At 42.7% G+C, this 20,204-nt stretch overlaps 1 protein-coding gene across 2 annotated transcripts in view; it reads right to left on the bottom strand.

Annotated features, from left to right (window-relative positions):
* Positions 1–18,373, bottom strand: part of klhl10 (kelch-like protein 10) — a 35,378-nt gene extending 17,005 nt beyond the window's left edge. The window contains exons 1-10 of one of the 2 annotated variants that reach the window (XM_019044082.2): positions 18,040–18,373; positions 15,770–15,980; positions 13,668–13,919; positions 11,040–11,319; positions 10,010–10,246; positions 7,587–7,756; positions 4,258–4,427; positions 3,327–3,485; positions 2,424–2,628; positions 918–1,242 (exon numbers count right to left, since the gene is read on the bottom strand). In XM_019044082.2, the coding sequence (XP_018899627.2) occupies positions 921–1,242; positions 2,424–2,628; positions 3,327–3,485; positions 4,258–4,427; positions 7,587–7,756; positions 10,010–10,246; positions 11,040–11,319; positions 13,668–13,919; positions 15,770–15,980; positions 18,040–18,049 (2,016 nt within the window). In that variant the 5' untranslated portion in view covers positions 18,050–18,373 and the 3' untranslated portion in view covers positions 918–920. Of the gene's footprint in view, positions 1–917; positions 1,243–2,423; positions 2,629–3,326; positions 3,486–4,257; positions 4,428–7,586; positions 7,757–10,009; positions 10,247–11,039; positions 11,320–13,667; positions 13,920–15,769; positions 15,981–18,039 lie in introns of those variants that run through there. The other variant, XM_072302092.1, reaches the window with a different exon arrangement.
* Between the last annotated feature and the right edge of the window lie 1,831 nt (positions 18,374–20,204).

Here is a 20,204-nt window from a genome sequence, read left to right as displayed (position 1 = left end):
TCCGATAAAAACCAAATTAGTGGGAAAATTGCGAATATTATTCCCTAAAATTTTTAGAAAATTTTGTACGCTTCAATCTAAAATACCTGCACATTTCAAGGAAAAATATTCATTAATGTGATCAAAAATACATGCTTTATCGAGGGAATTTTCGCGTAGGCGGTGGTAAGGCTGTATTTTGTTGACCTATCTTTCCCCTCTGAAGATCCCATATAGCAAATTTAGACCCCATTTTTACCACTAGTTGGCCTACGTAGTACTTGAACGGCCCCTATGTTGGGACGATATCGTCACGTTCTGGCCAAAATAGGTATCACAAGCGCCATGCGACGTTTGAAAATTTCCGCTGCCAATTTATTTTTTAACAGAAAAATTATTCAACGAAGCTGTGCGAAAATATAACTAAATTTTCTCCGTGCTGCCGATAAAATTCGGAGGAATTTTCAAACAGATTCAACCAACAATTTCTCTGTAAACAAATAAAATGGCGGCGGAAATTTTGAAACGTCGCATGGCGCTTTTGAATTCAGTGTTCGAAACTCACATTGGAGTTTCAGGAGCCATGAGGCGCATCAAGGTCAATTTTTAGGGGCCATTAAATATTTTTTAGGGGCCTAATTGACTTTTTGCACATGTCTCACGGCGCATTTAGTGACGAGTTAGACGCAAGATGTTTTAGTTACAGAAATAGTAGCTGTTACTTGAGGGAAATTTCGGAAAATCACCAAACAGAAAAACTATGATTTTTTTGGGGGGGGGGGGGGTAGGGGCCACGATGGCCCAGAGCCGTCATTTTTTAGGCGCCATGACCGATTTCCTAGGCGCATTTGGCGCGTTGGCGCCTGTGAGTTTCGAACACTGTTTGTGATATTTTTGCCGGGAGGTGACGATATGCCGGGATGATCGTCATAACATACCGGTCATTCGGCCATCTCCATGAGTTCGTCCTCGTTGTTGGCGCCGAGTTGGAAGGCGGCTGCGAGGTTGTTCTGGGCGTTCTGAGCGCTAGCGGGCGCCGCGACGCTGGCGTTACTGGCGGCGTTAGCGTGGGCGCCGGGCGCCTGGTTGGCATTGGCCGCTCCACCCTGGCCACGCTGATCCTGTAGCGCCAGGAGTTTCTGTCGCTTTTCCTCCATAAGCCGCTCCCTGTGCTTGTGGATATAGTCGTACACGTTCGGCAGGCCCATGATCACGCACGCTGAGAGTGCTGAGCGGTAGATGTTCATGTCTGTCGCCTCGTACCTAGACATCAAAATTAAGGGGTTTTTTCGGGGGGTCCCAGTGATCAAGATAAATAGCTATTTTATCGGTTGGTTATCGCGATTATATCGGTTGCAATATATGGAGATATTATCGTATTACAAATTGCAATATATGGCGATTAAAACGCTACACATCGCAATTTTTGGTTCGATAAAATCGCGATCAATTTTCGTCGATAAAATCGAGATTAAATCGCGATAAATCGCGATTTTCATTTCGAAAATATCGCAATATATTGCCGGGCTATGAAATCGCGATTTTATCCCGACAAGATCGAGGATAATCGCTCAGATGTTGATGATTTCAGCGATTTTAACGCGATTGTTTTTTCTTTGTTTTCTATGGTTTAATCAATCATGCCCGATTTCAAAATAGCCTTCTAATAGCGGATACTTCTTTTAGAATTCGAAGATTCTTAAAGCGAATAAAACGGGTTTTCTTATTTTTCTCGCATTCGCAATTTTTGCGCATTCGTGGTTTGGAAAATAATCAGTTCAACTAGGGTGAATCTATGCTGAAACCATGGGCTCTGAAGGTACCAGAGACGGTCTGGACCTCCCTAGAATTTTCAATAGTACCTATCATGGTCATCCCTCCCCTTCCTAGAACATCTGCATAATATAGAAAGCCTTAAAATCGGTAAATTTTCATCTCTCATGGTACAGCGCGTTAGGAAAACTGAAAAATTTTGAAATATTTTCAGAGAATTATTGGTGGAGTTGAACTTTGGATTTGAGTACAGCTGAATTTTGTGTGAAATTAGCCTCAAAATGCATTTATGAGAGGTGCAAAATTGACCTAGAAAATGGTCGTATCTACGCCTAATGGTGGAAATAAACAATTCCTCTGGCCGAAAAAGTGTTGCTCAGCTCGCTGACATCGGAAAATCTGGATACGTGTTCATAAAATTCCGTGATCCCGGGCACTATTTTTACTGCTGTGGACACTTTGATGAAAATTGAGCCGGATAATGTCCCTTGATCAAACGCTAAAAATTGGAACTCAAAATGGGATCATTGATAAACTGAGCGTGTACCACCTCATTTTCAGATCCCTTTTTCGGCATGGCATGTAGCATAGACATTACAGGCTATCTCCACTGATGTCCAGGATACTTGTACTATGTGGACTTCCACTGATGTGAGAGCCAGGATACTTACCATTCGTTAGTTTTCTCATCAAAGCATTCGACGTGGTAGATGGTTGTCACACCGTTGAAACCGCCAATAGCGAATATCATATCGTCGATTACCTCAATCGCAAAGTTACTACGCGGATTGTACATGTCTGGGATCGGCGTCCAACTGTTTGTCTGAGGGTTAAATTTTTCCCCGCTGCACATTCTAGATATACCGTTGAAACCACCTGCATCCACAGAAACACGGAAAGTAAGGAGCAAGTAAGAGAGTAACAAAAGATTGATAGGAATTAGGAGGGTTTGGACGTATCTGCACTATGTTAACGATTAAACCGGAAGAATTTGGGGGAGAAGGATAGAATAATATACAGATTAGAAATTCTGCTGCATGTTTTTTAGAAGACATTTTTGTGTTTATTAGACGTGAAAGTCGTATCAAGAAATTTGGAAGGAGTTGGGTGTTCATATTTTCTTAAATTCTATGAATCCATTAACAAGAAATGAACAAAAATATAATGAAAGAACAATCATTAATGTGGTTCAATAATTTTAACTTCCACCGCCGCGCCGCACTATGTTTGGCGCAATGCGTGAAGTATTCCAACAGTCTTGTGGGCACTATGCCTTTCACGCCGACCGCTGCTGAACGCACTATGTTTAACGCAATGCGTGAAGTATTCATGCAGTCTTGTAGGCGCTATGCGTTGCACGTCGACCGCTGCTGACCGCACTGTGACGCTATGCGTGAAGTATTCATGCAGTCTTGTAGGCGCTAATATGTGTTACATGCCGACCGCCACAGAGCGGCATATTTCTAGTTTTTTTCCGTGTTAAACGTTTGGCTGCTCTTTTGAGCCCCACTTGATGAGCTCGAAAGTAATACTACTCCCATTGTACATTATGCTGAAATTTAGTGTTCTCGTACCGATAACGTAGACGCAGCCGTGATAGGCTATACAAGAGACTCCACTTCGACGCGATCTCATTGGAGTAATCAACGTCCAGAAATTCTCCTCTGGGTCATATACCTCAGCTGAATGCATACATTCTTGACCGTTAAAACCTCCAGTTATGTATATTTTCTCTGAAAAACCAAAAATAAAACTGAAAATATCGTATGAAAATGGAGTGAGAGGTCAGTTAAATTCGAATATGCTTTACCATCGGCAGACTCTTAAATTGGCAAGATGAGACAGGCCACATATCTTTATCTGTTACACAGTAGCGTGGCGTGTTTTGTGATATATCGATTGATCTGCCATTTAAACCTATGGAAAAGAATCGATAAACAGGGTGTTTGTAACGAACACCTCAATAATCGATTCTTTACTGTAGCTTCGAATGGGGAAATATAGATCATCGATTGTTCACGTCACGCCACTGCTGTGCCATATCATGTGTCGATTTCTGGTATCTTTTCATCTTATGGCCCAACATTAAACAGGAGTGTGAATGTTGCCAGCAGGTTGGAACCGAGTCTACATAAATGTACCGGTAGTAAAATCAAAGTCACTTCCAATTCGGTGAATATTCAACAAAACGAAAAACGTACTATGGCGTAAGTCATGCCAAAATCGAAAACTACAGGTGTTGGAACAAAAACGGGAAGTTCAACAAGCTCTCCTGAAGCTCTGGTTTGAGTTGATCTGACAGTAAGCTCATAAAACTTGAGGAGGGTAATTTACGAGTATTTTCTTTTCCAGCTGAGAGGCCGATGTTAGTGTTGCAAGCGAACCATAATTAACAAAATTATGGCATAAAATGCACCGATAAATGGCACAAGGACTTTTCCGAGAAAACAGCGATACACTAATTTAAAATAACTAGAAAATGGCCAAGGGTGTGTGTCCACTTACCATCAAGGGTTGTAGCGCTGGCATCGCTTCTTTGAACATTCATTGGAGCAATGAGAGACCACTGATTCGTACGATAGTTATATTTCTCGGCTGTATTCTGTCGATGGTGTCCATCGTATCCACCCATCGCGTAGACCATGTCATTTAGAACCGCTACACTTACGTAACACCTGTTGAAAAATGTATGAAATAGAGGCTGGATTAGGATGCGGGTATGAGAATGAAAGTATGATAGTAAATATATGCCATGAATATTCCAATTATTATTTATTCAACCGAAAAACTTTGGTTCATATGGAGCATGTTCCACATTGACCGAAGATTTTTGGTTCGGTGCATGTACTAAAACTTCGGTCCGTTGAATTGAACCTAGAGGCTAGTACTGTTGAGGGTGATTTCATGATAACTGGAATATTTTGGTCGCCGTGACAAACAACACATTTTTCGGTCATATTTTTAGTAGTAATGAATCACTCGAATTTTTTTGCAGTAATCTACACAGGGTTACGTGTTATGACGCTTTTCAAAGATTTATTGCTCTACTGTTCAATTTTAATACATATATAAAAAACCGAAAATGTGCTGTCTGTTGCGCTGACTTTTTACCACGTAGCAAACAGCACATTTTCGGAATTTACATATAAAATTAATTGAGAAGTAGAGCAATAAATCGTTAGAAAGCGTTATAATGCGTAACCCTTTGAAGATTAATGCGAAACAATTCGAGTGATTATCTAAAAATATAACCGAAAAATATGTCGTCCGCCACGGCGACAAAACTATTCCAGTTATCGTGAAACCACCCTTAAGTAGAGCGGTCACTTTATGTTCGACTAAGGTCTGTCTCCCAGAATCGAAACAGTGGCGTGGCGTGCTTTGCGATGTATCGATTAGTCTGCCATACTAACCTGTGGAAAAGGATCGATAGACAGGGTGTTCGCAGCGAACGCCTTAATAATCGAGTCTTCACCATAGCTTCAAATGGGAAAATATCGATAATCGATTGCTCAAGCCTCGCCACCAAGAGCATTCCAATGTCGCGAACCTTGCAAACATAAACGAGCATCTAAACTAGTTTCACCTCTACTCCCAATAAACTATGAATTCAAGACGAAAATTACCGTCGCAAAGTTTACTTTTTGCAAAGAAGGTACCTAAGTTGCACAATCCCAGCAACATTGAAATGCTCTTAGTTCCTTTTTGCAAAATGCGATCCAATTGGTTGTTGCTGCAAAAAAATAGTTTCCCACAATCTGCTATACAATGCTCGTGTGACCATGTAAGTTGGCCCGAGCACTAACTTTTCGGGAAGAAAGCCTTTCCCCTACCTGGTTTCTCACTTAATATCCGCCCGAGGTTCGCATATCTTCCGTTTCTCCTCATCGCAGCTTCCATCAAACCGCAATTGCCCAGAAACTAGGACCGCACATCTTATCTGATAAAATCGTTCGCCCCATAGACCGATTCTGGGGGGTTAGGCTAGACTAGTCGATGAGTCAACTGTTGATCTAATTTCATTACGTGAACGTAGAAGAAAAACGGGTAAAAAATCACTAATGTGTGATCAATTTTCAAGGACAATTCCGTAATTTCTCCTACGATTTTAAATAGATTAAAACGCGTAATATCCAAAATCTAAGCTCAGATTCGGATTCCTCGTGAAAAATTGATAAGATTTCATGTATCATATGTTAAAATAGCGTGAGGGAAAAAGGTTTAACGACGCGTGTAGATTCTGTCATACTTTCCCTTTGAACTACGCCGCCGCGGCGCTTAGCGTTCGGTTTCGTCCCGAGGAATTCCTCACGATAAATTCTTATTCTTCCTCCTCCGCTGACCCACTGAGCACTACCCATGTTGCCACGTTGAATTCATATGCTCGAATCAGTATGTCTACGTTACGTCTCTTTCCTTCACACTATGCTCGGGTATGATACATGAAATTGTTTCAATTTTTAACGAGGAATCCGAATCTGAACTTCGATTTTGGGTATCACGCGTTTTAAGTAAAATTTTTCAACTTCAAAAATCCGAAATGACTGAAGTGGCTTAAAATGCATCTCGGCTCCTGTTCGATGGATTCTCCTGAAATTCGGTGTCAGGGTATGATACATGAAATCGCATCGATTTTTTACGAGGAATCCGAATCTGAGCTTCGATTTTGGGATCACGCGTTTTAAATCAAAATCTGTCAAAATTCAAAAAATTCAAAATTCGAAAATCCGAAATGGCTTAAAATGCTATCTCGGCCCCTGTTCGATGGATTCTCCTGAAATTCGGTGTCAGGAGGTATTTTTCGACGGGAAACCCAAATTTTTAGTCCATTTTTTAAAATTCTCAAATTCAAGATGGCGGACGTGGGCTAAAATACTATCTCGGTTTCTGTTTATTCGAGTCTTGTGAAACGCGGTATCACACGGTATTTTTCAACGGAAAACTGGAATTTTTAGTCAATTTTTGAAAATTCTCAACTCCAAAATGTTGGATGTGGCCTAAAATAAGCCCCGGTTCTGGCCTCCGTTTCTGTTCGTTAGAGCTTTGTGAACCGCGGGATCAGGGGTACTTTTCGACGGGTAACTCGAATTTTTTAGTCGATTTTTTGAAAATTCGCAAATCCAAGATAGCGGACGTGGCCTAAAATGCTATGTCGGCTCCTGTTCGATGGATTTTTTTGAAACTCGGTGTCTGAGGGTATTTTTCGACCGGAAACTCGAATTTTTACTATGTTTAAAAATTCTCAAATCCAAGATGGCGGACGTAGCCTAAAATGCTATGTCGGCTCCTGTTCGATGGATTTATGGCGCCCCCTTCCTACATGCCTACTCTTGTGTTTCTGTGCAGCCGCAAATTTAGGGTCAAGGGGCGCCTGACCGTCTATGGACCAGGTGGAGTTTTTGTCCTGAAAATTTACCTTTAGACGGCAATTCTCTTTATAATTTGTCTATGGTTTTTATGCCCCCCCCCTTTCTCGCGGACTCTCTTTTCACTTTTCTTGCCTCCTTTTTCCTTCCATTTCCCCCCTTCTTCCTTGCTTTCACTGCCCGACCTTGTTTCCTTTTCCTTTTTTCCCCTTGTCCTTTCTTCCCTTTTTTTCCTTTTCCTTTTCTCCCCTTTTTTTCCCTCTCTTCTTCTTTCGTGGCGCCCCCCAAAGGCTGGCGCTCGTGTGCGCCGCACGCCCTGCACACGCCCTAAGTCCGGGCCTGTCGCCACTGAATCGAAAAGCGCCAACTGAACTATTCAGTTCGTAAAACCGAGGTTTTTCTCGCAGTGAGGATACGACCAAAAGTGCTACCAGCCATTCTTTAATTGTAATTGCATACGTTCTGTACCTGCGAGCATTCATAGGAGCAACTTCCTTCCAAGTCTTGGTGACAGCGTTGAAGCAGCGGCAAGAATTGAAGTAATCCATCCCGTCGAAGCCGCCGATGACGTAGATGTTGTAGCCGACTACTGCTGTGCCGTGATAAGCGCGGGGTCCGGTGGGGTCAACTTTGTCTACCTTTCAATCAGGCGTGAGCAGATTCATAAGCCAAATTCAATGCAACAATTGGATGCATCTCTGCCAAACGGAACTATGTGCATTAAGACATGAGCTCTAAGACCCGTAAGAATACATGCATAACAGGGCTCACGTCATAATGCACATAGATCCGTTTAGGAGAAATACGTCCAATTTACGCATTCGACAAAAGATTTTATCCAAGTCCATTGTGAGGTATCGCATGTCGCGGATGCGAGGCATAGGCGGATCCAAGAAGGGGGGCGCAGGGGGCGTGTGTCCCCCTCCTACGCCCGAAAAAAAGGAGGAGGTAAAAGGGAAAAAGAAGAAACGGAGGAAAGAGAAAGGAAGAAACGGAGGAAAGAGAAAGGAAGAACGCTTAAACTTGAGAAATATTCATGTCGAAATTGACTCAAACAGCATACGAGATGCTTTAAAATTTCAACTTTCTGGGGGAGGCCCCCCGGACCGGACCCCCCTTCCGTTCCCCTCGTTCTAAGTGGCTGGATCCGCCTATGATGCGAAGTGCGTAGAATTTACGTAGGGTCATGAACAACTTAAGATCGAGAAAGCTTTTTCTTTGAGGTCGAACTGATTGTCAGAATCTGATCGTATTATGTGGCCGATTAAAATCCGGCTATGGAAGTCATACTAACGGGCTATACAGACTTACCGTCCGCGCTCCAGGCTCAGAGACCGAAAGTTCAGGGCGCAACACACGGAACAGTCAAAGCAGTATTCGAAACTCACCTTTGAGTTTTAGGTCCCATCTGGCGCAACAAGTCCGATTTTTAGGCGCCATTGAAGATTTTTTAGGGGCCGAATTGACTTTTTGCCTTTATGTTACGGCGCATTTAGTGAAAAGTTAGACGCAAGATGTTTTCGTAACAGAACTAGTAAGTAGCTGGAACTTGGGGAAGACAAAAGCACTAAGAATGAAATCGCGAGGAATAGAAACAAGCAGTTTCAACGCCAAAGCGTTGGAGGGCGCTTCTTTGACAAAGCATATTATTATCAGTTTATATACCCGAAGACTGACGAAGATTGAAATAAAAGTGGGAAGCTTTTCCCATTAAACTCTTCAGAACTTCAGGATGACAAGGAAGATCTAGAAACATCTATAAGCACTAAGTGATTAACCTTTAGGTGGTGCATGGAATCATAAAGGATACCGTGTAAATGAGACGACGGGAAAGAACGGCGGAACGTCTGATAAAGCTAGATGCGTCAACGCGATCTAGCGGACAGCGGCGTCGCGAGGTAGGGCGCGCGGGTCGCGGCTCGCGGGGGAGCGTGGCAGTGAGAACAGGAGTGCAGCAGCGGGGAGGGGAAGCGTGGGTTGCGGGGAAGATAGCGACCGCGGCGACGACGCGGTGCCGGCCGGCCGGCGGTGACATCAACGACATCGGCGCTGGCTGGACCCATAATCACGGCGTGAACACTCTGCCAGGCAGCGCTAATGTCACCGCTAACTGGAGTTGGGGGTCCTTATTTATTCTCTTGGTCCATGACATAACCTTAAACCTTCAGCCCAATGCCGCAAACAGCTGATGCTTGACGATGCTGCGCCGAGAAAATGAACCAATCACAAAATAGCACAGTAATACGTCACTAAAATGAAGAGATCACGTGACTGTTCGTGATTTTTTCGAATCAATCTGAAACTACAACCTCGAATATGAGGCATTTAAGCATAACGAAGCCCCAAAATAGTTTAACCAGATAATACGTCCGTGCGAGATTGTTATGCTAAAAAGCAAAACATTTCACGAAAACTTTTACGAATACCAGATGCAGAAGAAAATCAAATTTTCCCGGGTGTACCAGAATGGCGTCATTACCCATAAGGCAAAACGGTATGTAGTATAGTACATGTTACATCGGGGGAGTCGAACGGCTGGAAAGGGCGCATCTGGTACCCAGAAGCGCCCAAAAGTAAGCTTTCACTTGTAGTGCTGAAGATTCCGAGTTTTTTCAATTCAAATAGATTTGTTTTTCTTTCTTTATAAGACTTCCTGTGAAAATCCGGATTTTTAGGGGCCACGTTGGCGCAGAACCTTCATTTTTTAGGCGCTGTGAGTTTCGAACACTGAGTCAAAGCTACGGCTCCAGCACCCGGAACTTTCGGCTCCTGAGCTCGGAACGGCCGGTATGTTTACATAGTCCGTTTTTTTTTCACATTTCAGTTTTGTTTCACTTTTTTTTCAGTGCAATAATTTGGAACTAGAGAAGATTAACGGATTGATTGCCTACTTTAACCCATCGGTCGGCTCTGGTGTCGTAGGTCTCGATGAAATTGGTGGGGCTGCCCCCGCTCCAGCCGCCGATGGCGAAGAGGATTTCGTGGGGCACCCGGGGTCGCGCGATCTCCGGCGTGGGCACCTCGCCGTCTTTCTGCGTGATCATCTCCAGGTCGTACAGGAACTTCAACGTCTCGATGATCACCGGCCTGCACTGATCGTTCCCCGTCACGTAAGGATGGTCTTTCACCTAGAAACACGTATAGAACCTTGGTTGCGGTAATAATACAGTAATTGAATAGTTAAAAATTGATTTCTTGGTTGTTTTCATTATAACTATGATTATAATTACCATTGAAAATTTTATAATTTCAATATTACTGATGATTTTATGAAGTCATTTCCATGAGTTCAAATTATTCTGATGAACAATTTGAATGTTTAGCGAGCATTTCTTTAAATGAAAAATCAACATTTCGACGGTGTAAGTCGGCAATCACATTACTCGGCTTGCGACGTCGTAGACTTCCTATCATACTTTATTTTTTAAAAACGGAAAACTACTCAACGGCAATTCTTTAAAACTGCCGTGATTTTTCTTCTCTGTGCGAAGAAAATCCTACAAAAACTTCAAGGAATGATGCCAATTTGTTCTCCTTTAAAAAAATAACATAGAGGCGGAGATTTTCAGACACTGCAAACGAGATATGTGATTGCCGACTACACCGTCGCACAGTGGATCGAGTCAATCAGAGATGTCAGACATGAAATTTTTGACTAAAACTGAAAATTTTGATGTTTTTTTCGTCACAATTTAAATTTTAAAGGGTGCCTGTAGAAGACAATTTCACAAGGAAACCGATAGAACCACTGTTGAAGCCTCAAAGTTTTGTATAAACGGAGTTCTAAGCTTCTAAAGTTTCCAAATTTTGTCCGACCTCTCTCACTGACTCGATCAACTGTGCGTCGATTTGATGCTTGTTGCACATTTTTATAACAGTATAAATGCTAACTCAACATTCAATATTTTCCGTGTGAATTACGTTTTCGAGGAAGAATTGGGTGTCGAGGAGGCCAAGGCGAATGTTCTTGAGGAGCGGGACGATGAAATTCTTGCGTTTCTGGGCGTCGTGGTTGATCCAGCGGAGGACGCACTCCCAGACGGCCTCCTCGCTCTTGACGTTGAGCTCGTCGGCCCCGATGATGGCCCGCAGCTCCTCTAGCGAGACGTACAACAGCTCCTCGCTCTGCTGCGCCATCGCCACGAAGTTCCGCATCACGAAACGGTGCGCCGCTGTCTCCAGGTTCTTGCAGAAATGATCTCTAATCGACAGAAATGGGCCCGTTTAGACTTAGATTGAATGTATTTCTGCTAAACGGAATTATGGACTAGTGGGGAAGATGGGATGTGCACGGAGAAAAAAACTTCGTGCGTGGGACCCGAAGTTTAGGTCATATGGATCTCTGAAGTTTTCGGATTGAGCTTCTGAACACTTTAGGTCTAGCTGCCGAGGTTCGGATCACACATCTGAAACTTCAGTTCTTACATCTGAAGTACTTCAGTAGTTTTTCGGATGTGAGAACCGATGTTTTTCGGATGTGAAAACCGAAGTACACCAGATGTACTTCGGATTGAACTTAAAACTGAAGTTTCAGATGTGTGATCCAAACCTCAGCAGCTGGACCTAAAGTCTTCAGATGCTCAATCCGAAAACTTCAGAAATCCATATGACCTAAACTTCGGGTCCCACGCACGAAGTTTTTTTCCGTGTACTGTAGAAAGCTGGATAAGAAACCATGTAAAAGTACACAGAGGAAAAAACTTCGTGCATGGGACCCGAAGTTGAGGTCATGTGGATCTCTGAAGTTTTCTGATCACGCATCCGAAAACTTGAGGTCCAGCTGCTGAAGTTCGGGCCAGACATCAGAAGTACTTCGAGATATACCGAAGGGTTCGGGTCACACATCTGAAGTACTCCGGTGCATACTGAAGTGCCTCGATGTCTGACCCGGACTTTGGCAGCCGGACCTCAAGTTTTTAGATACGTGATCCTTAAACTTCAGCGAGCCATATGACCTCAACTTTGGGTCTCACGCACGAAGTTTTTTTCTCCGTGTGGGCGTGATCCTCTTTGGGGAAATATAAAAGCGAATTTTACATTCTGCCTAACGGAACCTAGCGCCAACTGTATGCGGTACCCATAAGCCTAGTAGATAGTAGCTACCTGAAAGGTTACCGTCAGTTTCGTATATGATCGCGAATGGTCACTTTTTTGAAGCGAACTTGGGACCATACGGGCATACTTGTGCATAAACCTTTTCTGTGGCAGGCAAACAACAAGTGTAGTAAGCATCGGCGGATTCAGACACACCCAATGCGGGAAACGGGAGGTAGGTTCGAGGGGCTTTTCCGAGAAAATTTTCGAAAGTTTAAAGCATCTAATGTCTATTATGAGTCATTTTAATCATAAATATTACTAAAAAATATGCGTCTGTCCGTATTCTTTCCTCCCTACCCTTCTCTCTCTTTCTTCCCTTTTTATTCCTACTTTGTTCGGGCAAACGGGGGCGGGGTGGGGAGGGGCTGCGTGTGGCCCCTTGGATCCACGTATGACAGCCTCTATTCAAAGTATTTGATGACAGCAGATATGACCGTCAAAGGTTGGACAACAACCCTCTCCCATTAAAAATCGCCAGCATCTTTCTGGATCCTTCCCGCTGTATTAGAATCCCTTTATACGTAACCGTTGAAGCACCATCACGAAGGAGACAAACGCAACAATCACAATATGAAAATACAGCAGGAGAAACAACGCGCGTAGATGACGGCGCAGAGATACATCTATTCGTGCTTGATGGATGTCCGTGTTGCGTCTGCAAAATTGAAGGCGCGATGGCGCGAAGTGAGAACTCTCAATTCTCCGCTCTATGCTATCAATTCTACCGATGAGGTGTATCTAAGATTTGGGAGAAAGGTTACGTCTCTCCTAGAGTCCCTTTATACTGAGAGTCAAGACAATGAATGCGAATCCATTTCTGATTGGTTCCCGTATTGTGGGCCTTCACAGTGTCACAAACGGGAATGAAGATTACATTTTCATCAACTGCAAAGATTATAAACTGGGATGGACCGGGGAATGGGGGGTACGGCAAGGAACAAATGGAATGAGAGTGGGAACGGAAATAGGAATTCGGAAATGGGTTGATCGAAGATTACAAAAAACGTCCAATATGTGTAAACTTGATTCCCGTTTGTGACACCCATAAGCCGCGTTGTCTCAACTCTCTCTACACGGAGAAAAAAACCTCGTGCGTGGGACCCGAAGTTTAGGTCATATGGATCTCTGAAGTTTTCGGATTTAGCATCTGAACACTTTAGATCTAGCTGCCGAGGTTCGGATCACACATCTGAAACTTCAGTTCTTACACCTGAAGTACTTCAGATGTGAGAATCGAAGTTTTTCGGATGTGAAAACCGAAGTACTTCAGATGTAAGAATTGAAGTTTCAGATGCGTGATCCAAACCTCAGCAGCTGGACCTAGAGTGTTCAGATGCTCAATCCGAAAACTTCAGAGAGATCCATATGACCTAAACTTCGGGTCCCATGCACGAAGTTTTTTTCTCCGTGTATGAAGGGGCTCTACTCTGTATGAACGCATTCTAGGCTTACTTGGCAAACTGTTTGATTCCGATGCAGTTCCCGGGTCGCATATGGCGCATGAGGAAGGAGCAACAGAGGTTGCGGACTCCGTGGACGGCCAGGTAGTCGGCCGTAGCGAAGAGCTGACTCACGTTGGTCTCGTTGATGTCCACCTTGCGCAGGTAGGCGTATTCGATGAGGATCTTGAGTACTTCCGCCGAGACACCGTGCAGGATCACGTCCCGCGTTTCTGTCGTGTGTAGCGATGTTGTGAACAGAGCCCTGCAAATGAACATAGGGGTAGTTATACATTTGTACGTAGACGTTTGTAGGGGGAGGGCATGACTGCCGTGTTACGGAAGAAAACCGTATGTTCATTTCTGCGGTGAACCATGATTAGCACATCGACGGCGTAAGTCCGCAATCACACGTAGAAAAAAACCTCGTGCGTGGGACCCGAAGTTTAGGTCATATGGATCTCTGAAGTTTTCGTATTGAGCATCTGAACACTTCGGTGCATAACGTTTGCGCACACTTTTTTTACCGATAACGTTTGCGCACACTTTTCACGAATATCATTTGCGCACGCTTTTTACCGATAACGTTTGCGCACACTGCACTATTTGGCAACGCTGCAATGATGCTCCAGTAGTATCGCTTCGTGATAAGACAATTCAACGGACGAATAATTTATAAACGGACGAGGGGAAATTTTCATTTAAATAAATTCCAATAAGCAATCAATAAGTAAATGAATAAATAAGTTAATAAGAAGAAAATAGAAAATGAAGAAAGTTAAGAAAATAAGATATATGGTTACTCACAGATTTTTCGCTGTTACTATCATCATCCGAATGTCTACGAAACCTCTCAACAATTTTTTAACGCTCAGAATATAGTGTCTTTGAAAATTAAAGCTGTGCGAAATGATGAGGTGTTCACTAAACGGAATGATCAACAAAAAAAAAAGATGATGAAATTATTGTTTTAACCAATTCGTATCTCGATAAGGACCTGAAAATTACGGAGTTTCTGGAAATGGTTCGTGAAGTTAAATACCCCGACAAAAATGATTCAGACGAAAAAAATAACCCGGAGGCTGTAAATGACTCTTTCAATGCAAACGAGCCTGATGAATTAATTTCTGAAAATGGTGCTGATGAAACTTGCTCTTCAAATGCAACCTGCCCTAAAAACAGCCCTAAAACCCGTCCTTGCACTAAAGATGGTTCCGGTGAAGACAGTCACAGCATTTTTAGCTGAAGTAACAGCGAAAAATCTGTGAGTAACCATATACCTTATTTTCTTAACTTTCTTCATTTAATTTCTATTTTCTTCTTATTAACTTATTTATTCATTTACTTATTGATTGCTTATTGGAATTTATTTAAATGAAAATTTCCCCTCGTCCGTTTATATTTTATCCGTCCGTTGAATTGTCTTATCACGAAGCGATACTACTGGAGCATCATTGCAGCGTTGCCAAAAAGTGCAGTGTGCGCAAACGTTATCGGTAAAAAGTGTGCGCAAATGATATTCGTGAAAAGTGTGCGCAAACGTTATCGGTAAGATAAGTGTGCGCAAACGTTATGCAGCCGAACACTTTAGGTCTAGCTGTCGAGGTTCGGATCACACATCTGAAACCCCAGTTCTTACATCTGAAGTACTTCAGATGTGAGAACCGAAGTTTCTCGGATGTGAGAACCGAAGTTGTTCGGATGTGAAAAACAAAGTACTTCAGATGTTGGAACTGAAGTTTCAGATGTGTGATCCAAACCTCAGCAGCTGGACCTAAAGTGTTCCCATGCTCAATCCGAAAACTTCAGAGATCCATATGACCTAAACTTCGGGTCCCACGCACGAAGTTTTTTTCTCCGCGCATACCTACCTCGTTTGCGATGTCTGAAAATCTCGTATGTTTCGTATCACTTCCATCATTTGCCCGTCATTCCGGCGCTTTTGAAATGCCAGCGATTCTGTTGACCTGTTAAAAGCAGACTAGGCCGGGACTTTGGCATCAAATACGCAATAAATCACCACGTAATCTACTCACCTGGTGCTTTCAGAATATTAAGTAAAAAAGGCAAAGTTTAGTGACCCATTCTGCAAGAGCTCAATTTTTGACAACGTACCGGAAGTAACCGCTGCAAGCGGACATGATGTTGCGATGCACGGGGAAAATCTGTCCATTTTCGAGGCGAAGTGTTGCGTCGCACAGTTGATTCTGTTGGCGGAGCTCGTAAAGCGACTGCATGGCCTGTTGACTCATGCTTCGACCCTCCGTCTCACAGAGGGCCGGGACGTCTGTCGTGAAAAATTCACTCAAGTCCATCGGCTGCTCACCTGAGGATAGAACGATAAAAGGAAAAGAAGGCGGTGCACGGCGGATCAAATCAATGAGAGAAGTCGGACATAATTTTTTTTTCTTTTCTTTTCTTTTCTAAAACTGAGATTTAGATGTTTATTTTGTCAAATTATAAAGTTTAAGGGTGCTATTTAAAGTAAACTATACGGGGTAACTAATGGGACCACTTTTAAGACCTTGGCGTTTTGTAATAATGGAGCTATGAGCTTTTAAAGTTTTCAAATTTTATCCGACTTCTCCCATTGACTTGTTCCATTATGCAGGGGAGCACATTGAATTCACTTTATTACTTTAAAAAATGTTCGCGTCGAGAAAAAAATAAGAGAGATATATCAAATACGAAATCATGTACGTAAACCCACGTGACTTCAAGATAAAATTTCTAAAGGGCAAATGCTCAGAGGCGCAAACCTCGGAAGCGTGAATGAGAATTTGTGTTTTTAAGGTAGTGATGGCAAAAAGTCGTTCACGCAAATGATTGCTTTAGAAATTTGGAAAAAAAAAACAAGAAAGACTTTAAATATTAGAAATCTCATTGCAATGTAACAATATTCATTGATTACGTGATCTGAAATAGTTCTGCCTCTTTGGGTTCTAAACTGCCCGCATATGGATGTGTATTTCTGACAGGACTGCTTTTTAATTCTTGCGCAAGAACAAATTTTTATGTAATCTTCAAACATTTTCCGGAAAATTGACAATGTTACGATAAAAATTAGTCATCGTATACTTTGTCGGCGCAATGCGCGACGCTGACATTAAGTTGCGATGTTGTACGAGTAACATGCAATGGACCCTCAGTTATTGTCGCATTCAACGAACACAAACCAAACACGTCCAGATGCAACTATTCGCGCTCTACGGATGTCTGTGTTGCATACGCTCGGAAATGAGGGCGTTTTAACTGTCCAGGGTACTCACCAGTTCACCCTCGGCGCGACAGCGGGTCGTGCTGAGAGGATCCAAAGTGACAAAGCGCCTTCAAGTTTTCGTTTATACCACAAATATATCCACCATAAACGAATAGTTGCACACAAGCGTAGGGTGTAAGTTTCTCGGGTGCTTCAGATTTAACTAACGATGTACTGAGCATGATTGGTAGACGAACTATTCGTGCCTAAGAGATATCTGTGTTCTCAATTTAATTTCAGAGTCGCTCATTTTGGCGATGGAGAAAACAATCATTGATTTTTCATCGCGGTATAGTCAATTTTCCGCAAAATGCATTGGTTGTTTAATTGTATTACAACGTGAAGTTTTCGCTTTGCTTGAAGTTTTCGCAGAACTTTTTTCGCACAGATAAGAATGACCCGGACAGTTCTTAAGAATGTCCGTCGAATAGTTTTCAATTTAAAAAATAAAGTGTGACAGGAAGTCTACAACGTCACAAACCAAGACACGTAGTCGCGGACTTACAACTTCGTTAAGTTTCTTCTTAAGTTTTCCCTTATTTAGGGTTTTGCACTTTTAGGGTGGGCCTGGATACTCTCTCTTTGCAATATTGGGATATGCATTTCTCACGTTTGGTGTTTGTACTTTCGAATAACGTCCAACCTAGCAGAAGTAATAGGTTTTTCTGCGATCAAGGGAACTAGGAACTTCTTTTGGAAGGGGGGGGGGGGCAAAATAGTACGTAGGATTTAAGGAGGCACTAAGAGACACCCTACCGGAGGGAAATCGTAGGACTCCCCTAATTTTATTGCAGGGGATAGTTCGGGGGATTTCCGTAGCTTCAAAGGAGTACCGAGGGGTCTCCCCGGGCGATTTTTTTTTTTTTTTAAAAATGGGTCGTCTCAGAATTGAAACTGTACTGGTTGAGCTCATCAAAGATTTGAAAAATCCCAGAGAAAGGCCAAAACAATCCATGTTCATCTTCCCCTCCTATCTGGGCCAGGCCATTGCATTGAGGTTAGGACATCAAACGAACCGATAAATTTTCCCGGTGTTGGCGAAACGTGGCGAAAAAAAAGCAAGACATAAAAACAGGGAGCATATATGAGTCACTTAACAATACATCTTAAAATTGTTTGGACTTACTGCACTGCATTTTCAAAACGTGGGTAAAGGACTTCTAACAGGCGAAGCAACGTGTATTTGTTTACAGTGAAAAACGGAGAGAATAACGGTGAAATAAATGGAGGAAAACGGCGAGTCCAAAAATGGTTTCTGAATTTAGAGGCTGAGACGAGTATTAAATACACTAAAATTTTGACTCTGCGCGAAATGAAAAAGGAGAGAGGCGGGCTTAGTTGTAAAAAATTGTATTATACGATGGAGACTATTATTATCTTCCATAGATATTTTCTTTTTCTGAAGGACATCATTTTCGACGCCCTCCGGCTGGCTCGTTTCAGTTGCCCAGGAAATTTTCCAGATTTCCTCGCTTTAACAACGTTGCAACGCCGATGACTGTTGTCTTACCGAATAAAGTCTCTGGGATTGTCAAATCGATCATAAAATGATTTTATTTTCCTGAAGACTGTGCTATTTGGACCGCGTTAAACAGAAAGGAACCAAGCCACATCAGCTATTGCCAAATTTAATTAGGCAATTTAACTTTTTGCATGAAAATGGTTTTGCGGATTTGTGTGCAAATTTCGGTGAATTTTCTCCACAGTGCGAAGCAAATTCCTAAAATTTCTTAAAGAAATCCGCACTAACGTTCTCTCGTAAAAAATGAAATGTCCCCGTTAAATTTGGCAATGGCTGATGTGGCTTGGTTCCTTTCTGTTAAACGCGGCCCCTTTATTTGTCCGTTTTTAACTTTTTGCTGCTGTCTTTTTATCCTCATATCTTCATTTATTTTTTTGAAAATAGTTTTTACTTGCTCGTTTGTAAAAGGAGCGTTACCAGAGTACCTGAATACGGGAGAGAATTGCCATCTCAATCCTTTTACTAAGAAAAAATGTGTCGCTCTCTGATTGGTCGGCTATCCTGGAGCCCCAAAGTCGGACCAATGTAAACAGCCCCTCCGCTCCTAGTTTTGGCCCAATGTGAAGAAACATGATGGCGGCAAAGTCCTACTAAGTTCTAGACGTGATTTTGGGTGTGATTGAAATTTTTTTTATGATCAACTTCTGAATTGAGTTTGGATCGACCTTCAATGGATATTTTTGCCGAAAATTGACCTCTGAGTGTGATTATCATTCATTTTTCAGCCGATCATACGTATTCCTCTGGGTCGGGTTTGTCTACATTGGTCCAACTTTGGAGTTCCACGATAGCCAGATAGCCTGAAACTGCTGAACCAATCAGAGAGCGGCACAGAGATGGCAACACTCTCCCGTGTATAGGTATTCAAGGCAGCACTACCTAGCCTTACGTATTTTATGCGGAAGTGTTCGTGGATTCGGATTACGGTAACATTACAAGGGATACGAAAAAATTGTGTACATAATGTTCGAATCTCCCTGAGGTCAGGTATTCCAGTATAAAGAGAACAAAATTGTACTAACTCTCACGCATTGATTATTATTTGTAAACGCAGTTGCAGTCAGCCGACTTCAGGATCGTAACGGTAAACATCAGTCAGTAGGCAGTAAATTCAATTAAAGGGGCACGGTGCGTCTTAAAATTGAGTTTCAATCCTCTCTCATATGGAAAAATGTCTTGCAAGCAACTTGAAACTTAACTCCCGCGCCCATGCAAATAAGGGCGAACGCGCGCGAAGGACAATGAGCTGAGTTACAGTGCGCCTTCATATTTTTGCATATGCAAGACGGACATCCGTTGAGTAGGAATAGTTGTATTCATATCAACATCACGCCCGCATCTGACCCTTTTGTCAGACACGCAGGCAGGATTTTTTTGAGGGGGGGGGGGGGTAATTTGGTCGGCAGAATGGCTGAGGGCCGAGGTCCCTATTTTACAATTTTAATCATCAACTATTTAACTTCTGCCTCGTTCAATAACTATTCTCTTTCGAAATCCTATTCCCTATACTTATCTTTACTTTTTTCTTGTTCCTGAGACGAGTGCTTGTGTCCATAAAGCCTCCTCCTCCCCCAACCCCCCTTGGCTACGTGTCTGCACGCCGTCCGGCCGTATCTCCGCACAGAAAGATATTGAAGTTGCCTCATTATTTTCACGTCGTATAAGCGCTATGATTTTACCTTTTTTCCACCTCTCTTTTCATCTGAATGTCCTGGTCACAGTATAACAGGAGGCCAGGGCCACCCTTTGCGCAAAAAACGGGGATCGTA

Source organism: Bemisia tabaci, chromosome 7, assembly GCF_918797505.1.
Source record: "Bemisia tabaci chromosome 7, PGI_BMITA_v3".
Classification (NCBI taxonomy): Eukaryota; Metazoa; Arthropoda; class Insecta; order Hemiptera; family Aleyrodidae; genus Bemisia; species Bemisia tabaci.
The sequence above is the reverse complement of the archived record's forward strand: the minus strand, read 5'-3'. Positions and strand labels throughout refer to the sequence as shown.